General features: G+C 37.2%; 1 protein-coding gene across 1 annotated transcript; it reads left to right on the top strand.

The window, feature by feature from the left end:
* The first annotated feature begins 373 nt into the window (after positions 1-373).
* On the top strand, positions 374-18,049 carry laptm4b (lysosomal protein transmembrane 4 beta). The gene is made up of 7 exons (XM_028461137.1): positions 374-602; positions 4,174-4,291; positions 7,763-7,836; positions 7,920-8,042; positions 9,116-9,214; positions 11,177-11,272; positions 15,617-18,049. Exons 1-7 carry the CDS (start codon positions 510-512, stop codon positions 15,689-15,691), a joined length of 678 nt encoding a protein of 225 aa, XP_028316938.1. The 5' UTR covers positions 374-509; the 3' UTR covers positions 15,692-18,049.
* Positions 18,050-19,583: the final 1,534 nt, after the last annotated feature.

Here is a 19,583-nt window from a genome sequence, read left to right as displayed (position 1 = left end):
GTTGTCTCGTGTATCTTTGCTGTTTTGTGTATTTTTTCTGTAATTTCGTGCATCTATTGAGACAATATACAATCCAAAAGTTGTACAAAAATAACCAATAAATAATATGGGTATAATATCACTTGCCGCCCATCATCATCATCATCATCATCATCATCATCATCATCGGTACTTGTGATGTCGGTAAAAACAAAAAAAAAAAGTGATGTCGGTCAACATGCCTGCTGCTGGTCACGTGACTCTGAGATAAACCGGATTAGCGGACTCGGTAAATCTCGGGGAGACTCGGTGAGTCCCGGTCCTCCTCCTCTTCCTCCTCCTCCTCCTCCTCTTCCTCCTCCTCCTCCTCTTCCTCCTCCTCACTCCACTGAATGTGTCCGTCCTCAGCGCTCTGCTCTGCCGGCTCTCCGTCCCTTCTCCACGGCCCACTGCAGCCGTTTACCGTCGCCGTCCGTCGGCTTGGCCTTCATGAAATAGCGTGAACGGACTCTGGTCGCTCGGGGTTGAAGATGATTTCACCGTGGGACCGCTGGTACTCGACCAGCTGCTGCCTGTGCTGCCATGTCCGGACGGGCACCATTATCCTGGGGATATGGTACATGGTGAGTCCGGCTGTCATATCAGGGATGGGAACCCTAACAATAATATATTACATGAATGAAAAATGTCGGAAAAACGTCTCAGAGAAGAACGAGTTTGGGTGGTTTTTCTCACGTTGCTGACAAGGTTTCCCTTTTTGTCTTTTCTAAAACGCCCATTCTTCAACATTTTACCATAAAATAATTAATAACACAGCAGTAATTTGGATACAGGTGTACATTCTATCATTTATGTCTAATTTCCCAGGTACACAACAACACATGCTCCCTCAGAAAATTAAGTGACAGGACAAATAACACCAAAATAAACAAAAAAATAACACACAACAGAATGTTTTAGTAATATCTTTACAACAAATTACAAATTGATTTTTTTAATTTATGTTTTTTAATTCAGTGTTGCTCCTAAATTTGTCATCAGAATTATTTATTTAGGGCATAGTGGGTAGCATGTCTGCCTCACAACTAGAAGGTCCTGGGTTGGACACTTGGGTCCTTTTTGTGTGGAGTTTGCATGTTCTCCCTGTGCTGCGTGGGTTTTCTTACTCCCACAATCCAAGAACATGACTTTTATGTTGTGTCTGTGAATGTGAGTGGTTGTCTGTCTGTCTGCGCCCTGCTATGGACTGGCGCTCTGTCTAGGGTGTACCCCCGCCTAACGCCCATTGAAAGCAGGAGATAGGCACCAACAGACCCCCGCAACTCTGGAAAAAGGAACAAGTGGGTCTGAGAATGGATGGATGGAATTATTTATTTATTATCCCCCGCCACATAGTGTGAAGGGGGATATAGGTTTGAGCTCCGTCCGACCGAGTTAAAGGGGACAGCTTTTCTAAGAAATCGTTTAAGATACGATAACCAAATTCGGTGTGTGGCTTCAGGGTATCAATAGCTTGATGGAGTTGGAAAATGAGAAGCGCACAATAATTTTTTCCCGAGTTATTGCCCTTGTTTTGTTTTTTGGACTCTGTTCGAGGTATCTTCAAATGGGACAGCTTTTCTTAGAAACCGTTTAAGATACGATAACCCCATTTGCTGTGTGGCTTCAGGGTATCAATACCTTGATGGAGTTCGAAAATGAGAAGCGCGCAATTATTTTTTCCGGAGTTATTGCCCTTTTTTCGTTTTCTTTACTCTGTTTGATGTATCTTCAAAGGGGACAGCTTTTCTTAGAAACCGTTTAAGATAATTAGTAATTTTATATTCTGATGTCATAATATTTTCTTATGTATACATCTAAGTTCTTAGATTTAGGAAAAAGTTGTGAGTTATAATGACAACCAGTCTGGCGGGGGATGTTGATGACTATGTCTTCTTGTTTTAATTAGTATTAATCTAGTTTCTGTCAACTAAACTCAGTGATGTCATTCGACTCATCCTTAGTACAGCAGTGTTAATCTTATTTTAGTTCCAGGGGCCAAATTCAGAGCAGTTTGATCTCAAGTAGGCCACAGATTTCTAGGTACAGTATAAGGACTAAAGAGTCATTTTTCAACATCATTGTGCTCTAGTTTTCATTATCAGTCGCTGCAGGATCTTCCCTTAAAAAAGAGATTTTGTGGAAACGTTTGGGAGAAATTGCAAGATTTTTAGAAAGATTGGAACTTTTTACCACGTTTTTTGAATAAAATGACTGCAGTTATGCAATACTGCGACTGGGGGATTTCATTTAGTTTGGGATATCTACTTCTGCTAAATTAGTTGGTAATAATCACATTGGGGCTGGATTTGGCCCCATGTGGTTAGTTATGGATAGATTCAGTAGATCTGGTTCATTCTAAGGATTGCAACACGTCGGCTAATTCTAATGCTTTACTCAGCAGCTTATCTTTACATTACTTTGGTTTACAGCAGCAGAAACACACATTCAAACTGATTCACTCCTATGTCTGTAAAACAAAGCTAGCTCCTATTCATTTTAGCATTTGGAAGCTTTTTGAATCTAGTTTTAATTATTTGGACAACAAACTCCAGTTATGCATCTTCTTGATTTATTCATAGTCATCGTTTTTGGACTATTGAAACGGTATCAGTCGACAAAATTACCACTGGAAAAAAGTCAGGGAAGAGAAATATACAAATATATGGACTTAATCTTCAAGATGGTTGACCAATCCGCTCTTTTTCATAAGAAAACACCAAGTAACCCTGTCAGAATAAAAGTTATTCTCTTTGCTCTGTGCAGAATATATTTTATTCTGAAATGTACGGTTTTTACTGAGAGTTTGTGAGTCTTTGTGTTTTCTCTGTCTTAGACTTGTGCGTCTTCTGGGTTTTAGGCTTTTTTTTAAATATAGATTGTTTCTGTATTTACCCACAGGATAAACCAAAGTTTTAAACATAGGATAGTAAGCCTGGTAAATCCTTGACCTTAACCAGTGTTCGTCCATCTTGGCTATTTAAATCTATTGCTGTTTCACAACGTTGTCGAACGGAGCCGGAAAAAGGAACAAATGCGCTTGTGTAAGATGTTTTTGGATAGCTGTCACGGAGATCCTTTCTCTACAGCATTGTGTTTAACCTGGTCAGCAGGCGATTAATGCCTTTGTTCTGCTTTTGTTTTTCTATATTTTATAATACGTTACTTGTAAAGATATAATTTATCATTTAATAATCATAATAGAAAGTTTTAAAGCAAATATTTGTTCAGTTTGAATGTTTTCTGAAAGTGTGGCAATGACATTTTATTTTTGATAGTTATTTCTAATTTTGAAACTGTAAAATAAGATATCAAGTCATTTGTATCAAAACCTATTGTCCTTGATTCTAAGAGATATAAAGTAAACGTTCCCATTGGCATCAGCATTTATAATAACAACCAATCTGAGCATTAACAAAGTAAATAACAAAAGGTTTTGTTGTTGTTTTGTGCGTTTTATCTGTTGTGTAGCATTTTTTTAAATTAATTTTGTGTATTTTTGTTGTAGTTTGGTGTGTTTTTGGAGTCATTCTGTGTATTTTTGCTGTTTTGTTTGTTTTGTATAATTTTATGTATTGGCAATTTATTTTAATTTTGTACTTTTTTTTTCATTTTGTGTGTTTTGTCAAATGCTGTATTTCTGTAATTGGAGTAGTTTTGTAGATTTTCAGTAACATCTTGTGTAATTTGGTGCTGCTTATGAGTATTTCGCTGTCATTAATGTATGTTTTCAAGTCATTTGAGCGACCGTGGTTCAGGTGGTAGAGAGGGTCGTCTTCTCATTTAGAGGTTGGTCGTTCGATCCCAGGGTTTTACCTTTCTATGTGTGGAAGTGTCCTCGGGCAAGACACTGAATATGACGTTTGGACGACAATAATGCAGCATTTAATGCAGAATAAATCAGATGATCATTTATCACATCTTTATTATTGGATCATGTTATATTCTTAAGCTTTGTCATGATTCTAAAACACTGAAAAACAAGAGATAATTAGTTTTAAAATCCCTTTCTGCTTGGATTTGTTTTTATTGTTGCAATTCTGTTCGTTTGCCTGCACCTGACCCATTACTCACAGCTTCTGCTAATCCGATATATGCAACCAAATGAATTGACCGATGTCACATGAACATTGATTTCCTGTCTGTCCCCCACAGCTCATCAATGCAGTGGTCCTACTCATCTTGTTATCAGCTCTCAATGACCCAGTTCAGTACCGCTACCACCTTACCAGCTCTGAGCTGGGAACAGACATCGATGTCATGGACGATGCAAGTGAGTATGTTTAATCTGCTTCTCCCTCACGGGAACACGTATAGGGATTAGCACAACATGTCCATCAGCATTGAGTTCATATCAAGAAGAAATCTACCAAAGGATGCATTAGAAATACATTACAATGAAGACATCTCAGTGGAAACCCTAATAGTAGGATTATTATCCCCCGCCACAAAGTGTTAAGGGGGATATAGGTTTGAGCTCCGTCCATCCGTGCGTCCCTCCATCCGTGTGTCTGTCAGTCAGAGTTAAAGGGGACAGCTTTTCTCAAAAACTGTTTAAGATACGACAACCAAATTCGGTGTGTGACTTCAGGGTATCAATACCTAGATGGAGTTCGAAAATGAGAAACGCGCAATGATTTTTCCAGAATTATTGCCCTTTGCCTTTTTTTTACTCTGTTCGAAGTATCTTCAAAGGGGAAGGCTTTTCTCAGAAACAGTTTAAGATACGATAACCACATTCGGTGTGTGGCTTCGGGGTATCAATAACTAGATGGAGTTCGAAAATGAGAAACGCGAAATTATTTTTTCCGGAGTTATTGCCCTTTTCCGGTTTTTTTTACTCTGTTTGAGGTATCTTGAAAGGAGACAGCTTTTCTCATAAACTGTTTAAGATGCGATAACCACATTCGGTGTGTAGCTTCGGGGCATCAATACCTTGATGGAGTTCCAAAATGAGCAGTGTGCAAATATTTTTCCCCTAGTTATTGCCCATGTGCCATTTTTTTTACTCTGTTCGATGTATCTTCAAAGGGAACAGCTTTTCTTACAAACCGTTTAAGAAAGTTAGTAATTTTATATTCTGATGTGATAACATTTTCTTATGTATACATGTAAGTTTGATTTAGGATATTTAGGAAAAGGTTGTGAGTTATAATAAATCTTGCGGGGGATGTTGATGACTGTGTCTTCTTGTTTCTTCTTTATTCATCAGGTCTAATAGATGATTATTGACCACATTTTGATTGTTTATTATTGGTTTTCCTTTGGTTTGCTTTTCAAACATTGGATAAATGCACTTTGACCCCTTTGATGTGGAATCTGCATCAATCCGCAGTCGAAATGAATACAAAACTTTAGGGATTTAAATGTAATTTTAGTAGAGCTTAATAAGCTTTTTGCTTATTGTTCAGTTTTCAGATTTTTAAAATTTTGTTTTGTTTTATTTAATTTTTCTCCAAGCGCAACTAGAACAATTTCAATCTGTGTTTGCATAAAATAGCAATACAAAATGCTGTCTCTTTAAGTAAGGTTTCTGCTGGCCCAGGGGCCAAACCAGTATCTTCTGTTTAACCATGTTCTCCCACATAGAAATGAAGGAGAGAAAAAAAAACACTTAAAATCCTTTGCCTTTAACTGGTCAGAGTTTTTCAGCATACAGTGGTTGCACTTGTATTTTCTCTGGAAATGCGATTTTTGTAGTGTTTAATAAAAAAAAAAAAAAATCAAGTGGTATCAAGTATCCCAACATTTTTATATGAAATTGAATAAATAAGTCCTTCCATTTTATTTCATTTAACTTGTGATCATTATTAACAGTGATAAACTAACAGTTCATTTTCTTTTTTTTAATTATTATCGTTTGTATATAAACTTTACATCCTTGAAATATATAAATACAATCTGGTGACCATTTAAATAAGATGAAGGATAAATGTGAATTTAATTGTGATATTTTTATGTTGCTTATCTTTCACTAAAGTCTCAAAACGTTACTGACACCACAAACCTACTCTTTAAAGTTGTACACATCACCAGGTCACATGTTTCTGGCATAAGATATAAAATAATAATACATTCAGATGTTTGGGAAAGAGATTCAAAGTGCTGCTCTGAGGTCGGTGTCTGCCTTGTTGGAAACATCTCTGCACATCACTCATGAAATAGTTTGCGTGTGCGTTGTTGTGTCCATGTGCAGCTGTGCAGCCTGCCGACCTTTTTGCTCACCTCGTGCTTTTTCTTAGGATGCTTCTCTCAGCACAGACCGAGCTGAGTAAGCTGCGCAACGCGAGAGAGAACTAAATCTGAGTGCATGTGTGTTTTTCAGCGTTTTTGCCCCTGCAGCAGCTATCATCGTCACCGTCTCCTCGGGACGGCCGCGGGCGCCGTCACTGGCTACTCTAATTAACAACAAGCTCTCTAATTCTGCGTCGGATTGCAACGGCCATGTTGATTGGCGTGGTGTGCGTGCCTGAGCGGCATCGCTGAAAGATTGTGACGTGACAAAAATAAGGACGGAGACGAGCTCGTGTTGTGAATGCAGCAGGCGTCACAGACGTGTGGAGTACATATTTATACGCACACACACGTTGTTGACTGTAAACAAAACGCACGGGTGAAAGGGGGATCAGATGCTTCGCAGACATGACGTACAAGAGTCCATTCAGTTTTTGTCAAGTCACATGATCCCGTGTTTGCGATCTCTAATGTGAGATCACACAGCTGTAATATATCAGAGGTATTTTCCAGTCATTCTGTTACGAGAACCTCTTGCATAACAATCACACACTTGTTTTTTTATTGTTTGTTCAAAACAGATCGAAGGCTAAAAATAGTCGGGTTACTTCAGGCTTTTGCTACATTTTGTTCTCTCGGTCGTGTTTTAATCATTTTTTTACTTGTATATCTTATTTTGTAAACTGAAACTCAGCATTCAGCCCACACAAGTCTCATTCTTTGTTCTGACTCCAGGGTTTGTTAGTAAGTGATACTCAACGCTTCTGATCACAGCAGGGCCCACAAAAATGTAATTGTCTGATCCAAGGCCCATATTGTCAACATTTAGAATAATGACCAATCTTAGTATTAATATAGGAAAGAACAACGGGCTTTGTTTTGCGGATTAGTTGTTGTTTTGTGTATTTTTCTGTAATTTTCTATGTTTTGGGGATTTTTAAATCACTTTGTGAATTGTTGCTACCCTTTTTGTAGTCAGTTTGTTTTTTTGTTGTCCTCTTGTATATATATATTATTTTTTTTTTATCATTTTATATGTTTTTTTTTTGTCATTTTGTAGATTTCTGTTGTCATGATGTATTTTTTTTTTGTAATTTTTGTTGTCATTTTTAAGTTTTCTAATGTGTATTTTTTGGCCTTTTTCTGTATTAACTATTTCTGTTTAATTCTGTTTTGTAATTGTATTTTTGTGGTCATGTTGTGTATTTATGTTGTGTATTTTTGTGGTCTTTTTCTCATTTTGTATATTTTCTTTTTTCATTTTTTTTTTTTTTTTTGTATTTTTGTTATCCTTTTGTGTATTTTGCTGTAATTTATGTATACAAGTCATTTTGTACGTTTATTTTGGGGCCTGCACAAATTAGTCAGAGGGCCGCATGTGGCCCCGGGTCGCCAGTTGCCCATGTCTGGTCTATTAGTTTGGACCCTTCAATGAAAGTTGGTGCTGTTTACCTGAAAACTGTAATATTATTTCTCACTCTGCTGTCTGTGTGTGTCTCTTTGTGTGCAGACATCTGTATAGCCACTGCGATATCTTTACTCATGATCCTCATATGTGGCATGGCCACGTACGGTGCTTACAAGGTGAGCGAACAAAGCAAAGTGCAGTGATTGGTGTGCAGTGCACGTCTCCATCGTAGGACTAACCTGAATCTCTTCCTGTACAGCAACACGCGGCTTGGATCATTCCCTTCTTCTGCTACCAAATCTTCGACTTTGCCCTTAACACGCTGGTGGCCATTAGTGTTGTAGTTTATCCCAACACGGTCCAGGACTACATTCAGCAGCTGGTGAGCTTCGTTTGTTTTCCATTAGACTAATAAAGTCTGTTTGTCTATCCTTAATTCTACTAATCTTTGAAATTCCCTTATTTTACAATAGGTTTTGTTTTCTTTTTAAGTTCAGGAAACCATTATGATAGTCAGACTTATTTCATGTTTGCTTCCTGCTTAATGAAATGCATACTTTTACTTTATTATGGAAGTATAATCACTTACTATTCATTACTTGAATGTGCTTTATTGATTTAAATCCATATTTGTGACACACAGGAGACAGTAAAAATTACAGACAAACATGAATCATTGTGTGAATGAAACTCAACAATATTTGCAGGAGATCACAGTTTTCCCTGTGCTTATAGAACATCATGGAAGTCGTTTTTAATATTAAACTGTGGGGAAAAAAAATCTAAATTCTTCCAAAATTCCTAAATTTTCCTCAAATTATTACACATTTTCCTTAATTACGTAGAATTTTGCAACAAAATCAAGGAATTTTAAAGTGAAGATCCTTTTTGGACTGCTGTCTATCACTTATTGCTTGGATATTGTCTGTTTCTTACATACTTTGTATTTTATAAATATGTAGAAGTGCAAACTAGGGATCAATAATGTTGAAATTACTCTTTTTTTTTCCCCCGCATAAAATCTGTGCCCTACTTGAAATCAAACTGCTCCGTATTTGGCCCCTGAACTGAAATGAGTTTGTCACCCCTGATTTTTAGGGTCTTTTAAATGATTTTATTAAACTGTAGAATATTCCTGGTCAATAATAAATGGGTTATCATACTCTTGCTGACTATTGTTCTCTTTTGAATTATTATCACTTGATAGAATAGAATAGAATAGAAGCTTTTATTGTCAGTGTAAAACATGTACAACAAAATTAAGGTGCTCTCTAAAGAATTATAAATGAGGAATGTAATGACACACTTAAATAAAATATTGGAAAAATAAATATAGATATATAATACTACTCAGCTCACCATATACATTACCACAATCAAGCCTTGATCAAGCCTTTTCTAACATTTCACATAAGAAAATAAGTGATAACCCCCTTGTCTCTACTTGTTTTGCAGCCAGGGACGTTTCCCTACAAAGAGGACATCATGTCCACCAACAACATGTGCCTAGTCTTCGCAGTCCTCCTCTTCATCGGCTGCATCCTGTCCTTCAAGGTAAGCCCATCAAAGCTTCAGCATCCTTTGCTTAATCAGGCTTTGGGGAATGATGTGTTCAACTCATTTGACTCGCTATATTAAACTGGCCAGATGTGAACAAAAGCATGTTGTAATGAGATCCATACATACAGCTGATTACACACACACACTCTGAACATTTGTTCACTGGGAAATTGCCTCTTTTCATAGATCTGCTGAGCTTATTACAAATGCAATTAAGTGTGCTTCTGTGTACGCCTCATAGCACGGAGCATATGGCGTGTAAAACGAACCTACCAGTGGGAATATTCCAGTCGTCAATTCTCCTCGTGACATTATCGCGCAGTCAGACAGCAGCGGGTCAGGGACAACAGGAAACCAAGTCCCGTCAAGCTCGCTCTCCCTTAATGCATGGATGAATCCCCGCTCTCAGGCTCTGGGACGAGATGGGGCATGAAGTTGCAGTCATCTGTACAATCAAATCAAGTTGTTTCTCCTTTAAGCGGAGATTAGAAATGTTCTCAGCAGATATTCAAAGCCAAAGCTGGGGTTCTGATGACAGCAAGCAGCCTCTGGAAGACACACTGCAGGACTTGCAGTCACAAACGTCACATCCCTGGTGAATAGCTGTGTTAAGTATGTAGGACAGCCGGGCTGCTTATTACACCAAATATCTGTAGATATATGGGTTCATTTTTAAACTACAGCTACACATTAACAATAACAGGAAATCCTCAATTTACAATCTTCTGAGTAATAAACAAAGCACACAATGCTGTGTGAAGTTTTGAAATAGTGATCAAAATTATTTATTTCAAGGATTTAGTGGGAGAATTAGTGAAATAATAGAGGCTGGAGGAGAAAGTTAAAGACAATAGATCTTCTCCTGGGTTCTCTGTCTTGTTTACATACATGTAAAATACATCCCATCTTTATACATATTCACTTAAACAGTGTTTGAGCATCTTTAAACTACCAGAGCACTTAAAAAACATCTTAATTACATCTTTGTCACATTGAACAAACATGTGGTGGCGCTATTAAATTGATGTTAAGACTTTTTCTTCTAAACAAAACGAGACACATTTTACCTGCAAAATCAACACTACATACAGAGAAAAGCCTGTGTGCTTGTATTACGGAACATTGTATTAAGTCATTGCATTAGGGCAACCGTGGCTCAGGTGGTAGAGGGTTGTCTTCTGATCGAGAGGTTGGGGGTTCGATCCCAGTACCTGACTATGTGTCGAAGTGTCCTTGGGCTAGACACTGAACCCTAAGTTGCTCCCAGTGGTCGACTAGCGCCTTGCATGGCAGTCCTGTCCCACTGGTGTGTGAATGTGAGAGTGATTGGGTGAATGAGCTGATGTGTAAAGCAAGAAATTTAGTGTTGGACAATATCGTCATATCGGATATTGGCAAACAGCTAATTTTCTGTATCTTGCTCCATTTCTCTACTGCTCGCTCTGTCTGGAACCTTGTTCAAGTTAATTTTAGCAAACAACACCAATACTGTTTTTTCCATAAAGATCCAAAGCACCTTTTGGTCATTTATGATGTGGAGGAGTCGACCTTAAATCAGAGCTTGTCAGGCTAACGGTGTTATCAGGATTACTGCTGTGTGCTAACTAAGGTGTTCCTGGTCAAACTGACCTTCCAGTTGGGTTGCTAACGTAGGAGTTTGACTCAGCAGAAGCCTAAGTGATTGGTTGGCACGGTGATGGTTGTTCTTTCTGCTGGCGGAGGCAGCGACTCATCAGGATGCTCACACATGCTGCTGCACTCCCTCACAGCCTCCTTCTGCCAAGCCACACAAACCTAGACTTTTAGTTTGTAAAAGAGGGAAAATTACAACAAATTCCCTCCATTAGCTGATCTTAATGGCCATTGGATGCCTGAGGATAAGCACTTCCAACTAAACATTGTTTCCAAAGGTCATTGTGTGTGTGTTTTTTTTTTGTCTCCGCCCCCTGCCCACAGGCCTACCTGATTGGCTGTGTGTGGAACTGCTACAGATACGTGAGTGGCAGAGGAACCACGGAGGTCCTGGTTTACGTCACCACCAATGACACCACGGTGAGTCCCCGCGTCCCACCTCAAGGACTTATACAATACACACACGACACAGCCTCCTTCACTGTCAGCTCTCAATATGATGCATTGATGTCCTTTCTCCTTCAGTCCATTGTATTAGCTGCACATATTGTTACCAACGGCTACAAATGTCACCTTCATGTTGATTAACTTGTGTTGAGTGTATCCAATTATAGTCTCACCTGCTCCTGTTTATAGCAGCACTTCAATGTGCCACAATAGTTACTTTATTTTGAATTGCACTGTGCTGTGCTAAGCTATACCAAGTTGTGGGAATTCATGCAGTAATTTAAATGTCAGCAATTTCATTTACAAACAAGTGTTTAGTTGGTAAAGTAACAATCTACTCCAGGGGTCAAATACAAAGCAGTTTCATCTCGAGTGGGCCACAGATATTAGGCGGGAAAAAGAGCAGTTTTAGCATTAATGTGCCCTAGTTTCTTTGCACTTCCAGGTATAAAATACATATAAAGTATATGTGAGACCAACAATATCCAAGCATTACAGGACCTTATAGTTTAAATCACTGACATTTCCTTGATATTATGAATGATTATTTAATTTTCTAGCATCATTTGAGGTAATTGCAGGACTTTTTATTTTTTTTTCATCAATTCGGGATTTAAAATGACTGCCATCATTTGTAAATTTGTATCCATGTGTACAGTATTTGGAGGGGGTGAGATATCTAAAACTGAATTATTTAGTAATTTACACAATTAAATACTTTAGAAATAAGAGAAAGGTTTACTTTAGAAATAAGAGAAAGGGGTATTAGAAATAAGTGAAAAGGGGTACACACAAGGAATCAGGGTAAGAATGAAGTAAAAACACATTTTAAAGAAACTTTGCTGAAGTTAAGTCACATGACCATTTGTCAACAAATCCAATGTTAGTGATGGAGTCAATAGCAATCTTGCACGCAGCAAATTCCACCTTCAATATTTGTTTGAATAAATTCTCCCGTTTGTCAGAAGAAATACCTTTAATTAGTTGATCTATGAAGCCTACACTATGTCTATATCTGTGTTTTAAAAATGTTACCAGGTTTAATCTTGAATATACAGCTATACTTTGTAGCCCTTAATCCTCACTGCAAAAATACCCATTTTCATTTCCTGTGGTGGACCTGGGACCTTTGTGGCTAGAGCTTGCATGTTCTCCTCATGTGTTGCATGAACTTTGTGGCCGTAGAGTAGATCCGAGGGTTATCCTCTCCACTCTGTCGCCTCAGCACTGGATCACGGTGTTCCTGGGAGCGTTTCGTGTGCTCATGGTCTCCATTTGTCCATCTGTGTGTTTGCAATCTGTCCACGGCGCTGATGACGTAATCAGTTAATCTGCCTCACACCCCCTGTCGTCCCTCAGACTCCGTCTCTCAGTCACTTTGTCCTTGCACTGCCATCACCCCGTGTCACAGCGCTGACGTCTTTTTCACTTCACAAAACGGAACCGTACCCTCAGGAGCTAATCCAGCATCTTTCCATTTCATATCGTGTGTCGTATGGCCTTTCTGCACAGAGCGGACATGTGCTGCTGGGTGCTAATTGCACTTAAGATATACAAGTTACAAATGTTTTTACATTTTCTAAACATATCATTCATTCATTGTTACTTTTAGTTTTATTCAGTCCTTTTTCACTCATTTAATGGTGATTTAATCACCCTTGAATTTTGATTTTAAAAGAGTTTTTTTTTTTTTACAAAAAATGGCCTCACCTTTAACTGAGGCTTAAGTTATACTGATCATTTATTAAGCATAATTAGTTCATTTTGTTAACTAAAAGGTTTTCCTCAGAGTTTTTGTCAACTGCATTTTTTAAAGTGACAATAACTAGACCAGCGATTCTCAACTGGCGGGTCGCGGACCTGTACTGGCAGGGTCACAGACAGCTGGTCAAAAATAAATAATTACTTGATGTCTGTCATGTTGGACTTGTCTTTTATTTTTTGACAGGCATGCTGTGAACTGCATGTTGCACAGGAAAATATATAGATTTATGTTATAAAAGACATTGTATATGTGTGTGTTTTCAACAGCTATTTTTGGAAAACTAAATTTGGTCGGTTGAATTCTAAAAAAAAAAAAGTGGGTTGCGATATAATGACTGGCAAAATGTGGTTAGGGTTAGCTAGGAAGAGCTTGACTACATATGTGTAGAACTGGACATAGAACTGTAACATGGTTCTACAGTTTTGCATTAAACTATAATTGACAAATTGTATAGAATTTTTATGGCAATTCCAATTACAGAGTCAATTATTTAAACTCAATTACAATGTAATAATGATTACGACAGCAACAGATTTTTTTAAATTGCAATGACAATTATAATTATGCCATAATTGTAATTAATTATCAATTATGTTATTATAATTATAATTGACCCCCAACCCTGTTCCCATTCAATATCAGGTTCATCAATGCTTATTGAATCTTTAAAAGAAAATGCATTAACTCTTATTTTAATCGACTATATCTGTAACAGATTTAAAACTAAAACCTGTCACTTAGTTGACTATAACTGAAATAGTCCAGATGACTACATTTGGACTAAAACTAAATTGCACATTGGTCAAATGACTATAATATCAAAACTTGTCTAGTCAAATGAAAGAAATCAGTCTGAGCTGCTTTAGTTTGAAAGAAAAAAACCAATGGAGCAAACGTACATGAATGAAACCAGCACCGGTTCAATGCTTCCATATGGGACTGAATGGCCATGACGTGGTTTCGCTGGTGCATTTTCACTGGGTGCACAGATGAACGGGGCTCCGCTTCTATTTTTACTCTGACAAAGCCTGCAGTGTGTCTAAATGGCTTTTTACAGCCTCCCTCATCAAGCACGCAGCTGCTTATCTCCCTTGCTTTTATATAAATGCCATAAAAATACACAAGGGTCATCCTTCCCCCGCTCTGCATGTATCCCTGTCCGTCCCGCTCTCTTCTTCTGGACACGTTACGTAATTGTCGGCTTGTCTGCTTCATTTCAAATCCTGGATGTGATGGGTTAGCTGGGCCTCCCTGGCTCTTTCACTATCCCATCCCCTCAGTGCATATTCTCCCTCTCTCTGTCCCTCACTGCTTTTATAACACCATTCACACAGAGAGGCCTCTGATAGAGGTGTGTGTGTGTGTGCGTGTGCGTGTGTGTGTTACCCTTGCAGCTAATCTTGCTTTCTTTAGTCACAGAGGATGGAGAGAACAGCAGCACAGCAGACTTGATCAATGTATTAAGATCTAATAATCCCAAATCAATAGTAAACTGTTCAACCACAAACTATTTGTTATGCCAGCTATTCACAAGTGTTATCATGTAACTGGTAAAAATAAATAAATGCATAAATAAAGTGCAACCTATTCCTGGGAATGCTTCTGCAGATGAACTTATGGGTGCAATTTACCGTGTGAACACAGAAGCTGTAGTTACAGTTTTCAGTTTAGTTTCAGTTTGTTTGTTTCAGTTTAACAAAAAAAAAATATAAATCACAATTTAAAAATATATAACAAGACTGAAACAGGCAGTAGCAAAAATGCTTATATGCCCAACATAAATAACAACCAAGTTTGATACCTTTTCTACTAATAGTTAATAACATTGGTTACTCCATCAATCAATATAGTTAGGAATTATTCTTGCTCTTTTAAAAACACATTGAAACTATTTTTGTATTATTACATTAAACAGGGGTTGAAGTTATTTGTTTGTTACAGTTGTATAACCTATATCTGAGGCTCTTATTGTGAAAGGCCAGAAATGGTACTTTATGTACAGATTATATTTTCTATTTGTTTAGTTGATAGGGACATTGCACATTGAATAACATCTTATTTAGCAACAGTATATGTAAATACATAGCAACAACAAAAAAATATATATAGATAAAAGACAAACTTACAAAAAGACCAAAATAATAATAATAAGACAATAAATCACAATGAAAATGCATTACAGAACAGTTCACAAAGAAAGTCAAATTTACTGGTAGAGATGTGCCATTAAATTGTATGTCTTAATTTGTTTATCCCACAAAAAGTTGCACCATTCTTTCACAAATATTTCACATTGTGCCAAGAGATATTAATTTTGTGGTTTAAACTTCAATTTACAATATATGTTTACATCTAATTATCTAACGTCCTGCAGAAATTCGTTAAATAGAAATTTAAATTCTACATTGTTGTATTTAATGTTGGTTAATGTAAGAATATGTTATTCATCAACATGGTCACCAGGATGAATATATGAATGATAACGTTTCATAACGTTACATGTATACTGTAGATGGGTGGATAACTGGTCTTCTTCTGTGCTGTTATTTCAGGTGCTGCTGCCTCCGTATGAGGAAGCTGTTGCCATCCCACCCAAGGAGCCCCCCCCTCGCTACATGGAGGCTTGAAAGACGTCCTCTTTGCTCTTTTATACGTTTAAAACGCCCTCACTTACAGGAACACTTTCAGACCATGGGACCCCAAACGCTGACTGTGTTGAAAAACAAGACAAACCAATGTGTTTGGGCAGGTTTCATGTTGGATCCATGCCTGCTTTAGATTAGATTAGGTCCACATCAGCCAGTGTTGCCATTAACTCTGTCTCTCCTCTATTTCTCCTTGTTGTTGTGATGTATTTTCTCCCGTTATGTCTCCTCGTTCCTCACACAAGGACATAAGAATGCAAAAAAGAGAAAAAAAAAACAAAACAAATCTCTCCCTCCTGTGGCTGTCATCCCATTGGACGCATCCAAACGCTCTGACCCTGCTTAATGTGCACTTTTTTGCTTCAGTGGAAAGTGCCCCAGTTTGGCCACCAACTGTTAAAGCCCAGATACTGTGAACTGTCCTGATGGTCTTGAAGAGCGAAAGCAGCCGAGCAGTTAAAAGGAAAGTCATCGTCCGCTGTACAAAAAAAAAAGCACTTTTTTAAAAGGAAACGACAATTTTTCCTTTAGTGAATGTAAAGTCGGGAGATTTTTTGTATGACCTTTTTTTGTAAAACTGTGAAAAGAAAGAAAGAAACAAATATGTCAGTAGTCACAGGCTTTGTCTCGGTGTGATCAAATATCAATCGTGTGCTGGTGTAAAGCGTGTGGGAAGTGGTTTGTTGACCATTAACTGCTGTCCTTTTGTATCTGCTGTTTGTGAACCTGTGGAAACTGTGCTCACCCTTTTTTTAGTTCCACTTTGCCTCTTTAACACCCTGTTTTTTTTCCATCTCTATGCGATTGATGCACATCAAGGAAGGCAAAATGGTCAGTGTATGTTTTGGTCATTGAATTTTCCATTCAGAAAAGGAAATCTAAAAACAAAAAAACCATTGGTTTTTTGATTTTTGTTTGTCAAATTCAAAAACTAAAATTGAAATTCAAGGCATATTTAGGATAAACAAACATTTAGAAATCAATTGATTTTCAATTTTTGTTTCCAAAACCAAAAAATAGAAATACCAGAGGACAAAAAAACACCAGTTTTTTACAATGGGGAGATCGGAAGTTGTTGTTTTCCAAATAAGCACACATATATAAGGACGCTGCTGTTTTTTGGTGCCAAAATTTGTGAATTATCTCTATATTTTTCCACTATGATGCAATATATATATATTTCAAAAATGATTATGAAGTACGGTTTCAAAGACATTTTAAACATCAGGGAAAATATAGAGATAATTCATATATTTTGGTGCCAGAAAAATACCAACGTCCTCATATGTGCTAAAATATTTTGTCCTCTGGTATATCAGTGTTTTGGTTTTACAAAACAAAAATTGAAAATCAGCTGATTTTTAAATGTTTGGTTTTTTTTCCCTTCTTGACCATGATAAAGAAATATGCCTTAAATTTCTCATTTCTGAACTTAAAATTCATTGACCAAAACATGTGCTCACCCAAAACACCCACAAACTGAAAACACAGACTTTAGTCTGGTGTTCCCACTGAGCTGCGGCTGCATCGTCCTCACCGTTTATGTTTTATTTGATTATGTACAATCTGACCCTTTTTATTAGAGCTAACCTAACTGGACTGAGGGCATTTTCTTATTAAGACTGTGTGACTTACAGAGGCCATATTTGAGTGTCACATTATGACGTACCTCTCAGCTTCTTTGATAAGCGGCCATGTTTATTTTGCACATGCAATGACGTCCGGATGAGACATTTCCTGTGCTGACTTTTTTTTTTTTTTTTTAAACACGCATTAAGGAACTGATTTAGCTCTGCTTGGTAGCACAAAATCTGCACAAAAAGTAGTAGAATTACAGCTTGTCTGTTAATTCAGTCAATTCAGTAATTAAGTACCTATGATATAGGAAGATCCCCTTATGAGAAGTGGCACAATCAGGAGAAAACCTCAGACTGAGCATTGCTTTGTCATTGAGACTATGCAACGGTGCATCGATATGAAGTGGTTTCACTCTAGTTGATACTAATGCTATAGTTGATTATGTAGCCATTCATGTGTTTGTCCCTCTATTGATGTCCCTGTGTGAATTATGACCAACGCATTTGCAAATCCAACAAGGTTTTAACACAAATTGCACTTTAAAGTCAGTGTACTCTCACTGAAACCCATTTTGTGTTAAAACCTGATTCCGACGTGGTGAAATCAAGCTTCTACGACATGATTGTTTGTATCGTGCAGCCGTATCTGGATGTTTATTCTGGTAACGCCTCACATTTAATACTGCAAAACTGTTCCCTGTTCTCTTGTTGGATCTGCATGAGCTCATGTCTCCAGTTCAGATGAATAAAAACCTCAATCAATCTGTGGCTGCCTGGTCTTGGTTAAAGTTATTGGTTTGCTCTAGTTGTTTTAAACTTGCATATGGAATTATGCAGGAAAGAAAAGATAACAGCTGGAAACAAATGCTCAGGCTGATGCTTCAGTGTCCTCATGATTGTGCATCAATATGAAAAGGATTGTTCAGCAATAACAGGTTTAGACCATGACAGGCACAAACTGAGCAAGTTTGTCAACATTTTTGCAAAGGCCTTTACATTTAAACTTTAGCCGTCAAAGTTAATGCATTTTTAGCGCATTTTTCAAATGCCAAAAAATGGAGGTAAGGCTATAGTATTAGCAAGGCATGAAAAAGGCAAAAAAAAATCGAGATGCCAAAAATTGGAGGTAAGGCCATAGTAGTGCATAAAAAATGGCAAAAATAATTAAAACACCAGAAATTTAGGTTATGGTAAGGCATGAAAAAGGACAAAAAAGGGACAAACATTTTCAGACGCCAAAAATGGAGGGAAGGCATGAAAAACGGCTAAAAAATTTAAAACGCAAAAAATCTGAGATAAGGCTGTAGTAAGGCATGAAAATAGTTCAAACAAAAATTCAAGGTAAGGTCTTAGAAAGGCATGAAAAAGGGGAAAACATTTTCAGACACCAAAAATTTAAGGTAAAGTTAGTAAGGCATGAAAAAGAGATAAAAATTAAAAACGCAAAAAAAATTCAAACGCCAAAATTTTGAGATAAGGTTTTAGTGAGGCATGAAAAATGGCAACAAAAAAAAAAAAAAAAAAAATTCCAGGTAAGGTTTTAGTAAGGCATGAAAAAGGGCAAAAAAAAATTCAAACTCAAAAACTTTGAGATAAGGCTTTAGTAAGGCATGAAAAATGGTGGAAAAAATTTCAGATGTCAAAAAATAGAGGGAAGGCTTTAGTAAGATGCATGAAAGGGCAAAACATTTTCAAACGCCAAAAATTAGAGTTAAGATTAGTGAGGCAAGAAAGAGAGTGAGAATTTTTCAAATGACAAAGATTTGAGGTAAGGCTTTAGTAAGGCATGAAAAATGGCAACAAAAAAAAAAATTCATTAAAAAAAATTGGAGGTAAAGCAATAGTAAGGCATATAAAAGGGCAACAAATGGAGGGAAGGCTTTTGTGAGGCATGAAAAAGTGCGAAAAAATTTCAACAGCAAAAACTTTGAGATAAGGCTTTAGTAAGGCATGAAAAACGGTGAAAAAATGTTAAACACAAAAATTTGAGGTAAGGCTTTAGTAAGGCATGAAAAAGGGCAAAACATTTTCAGACACCAAAAAATGGAAAGAAGGCGATGGTGAGTGAGGCATTAAAAACTTCAAAAAAAAATTTAAAAACGCCAAAAATTTGAAACAAGGCTTTAGTAAGGCATGAAAAACAGTAAAAGAAAATTAAAAATTGAAAAAATTGGAGGTAAAGCAATAGTAAGGCATGTAACAGGGCGAAAATAATTCAGACAGCAAAAAATGGAAGGAAGGATTTAGTGAGGATTGAAAAAGAGCTAAAAAATTTTAAACACAAAAATTTGAGATAA

The sequence above is a fragment of the Gouania willdenowi genome, chromosome 11 (assembly GCF_900634775.1).
Source record: "Gouania willdenowi chromosome 11, fGouWil2.1, whole genome shotgun sequence".
In the NCBI taxonomy this organism is placed as follows: domain Eukaryota; kingdom Metazoa; phylum Chordata; class Actinopteri; order Blenniiformes; family Gobiesocidae; genus Gouania; species Gouania willdenowi.
This window is presented reverse-complemented; position numbering and strand designations above follow the sequence as displayed.

Coding starts and splice junctions, on each gene's coding strand:
- laptm4b (XM_028461137.1), top strand. CDS start 510: ATGATTTCACCGTGGGACCGCTGGTACTCGACCAGCTGCTGCCTGTGC. Junction 7,837..7,919: donor CCACGTACGGTGCTTACAAG/GTGAGCGAACAA, acceptor CTTCCTGTACAG/CAACACGCGGCTTGGATCAT. Junction 9,215..11,176: donor GCTGCATCCTGTCCTTCAAG/GTAAGCCCATCA, acceptor CCCTGCCCACAG/GCCTACCTGATTGGCTGTGT.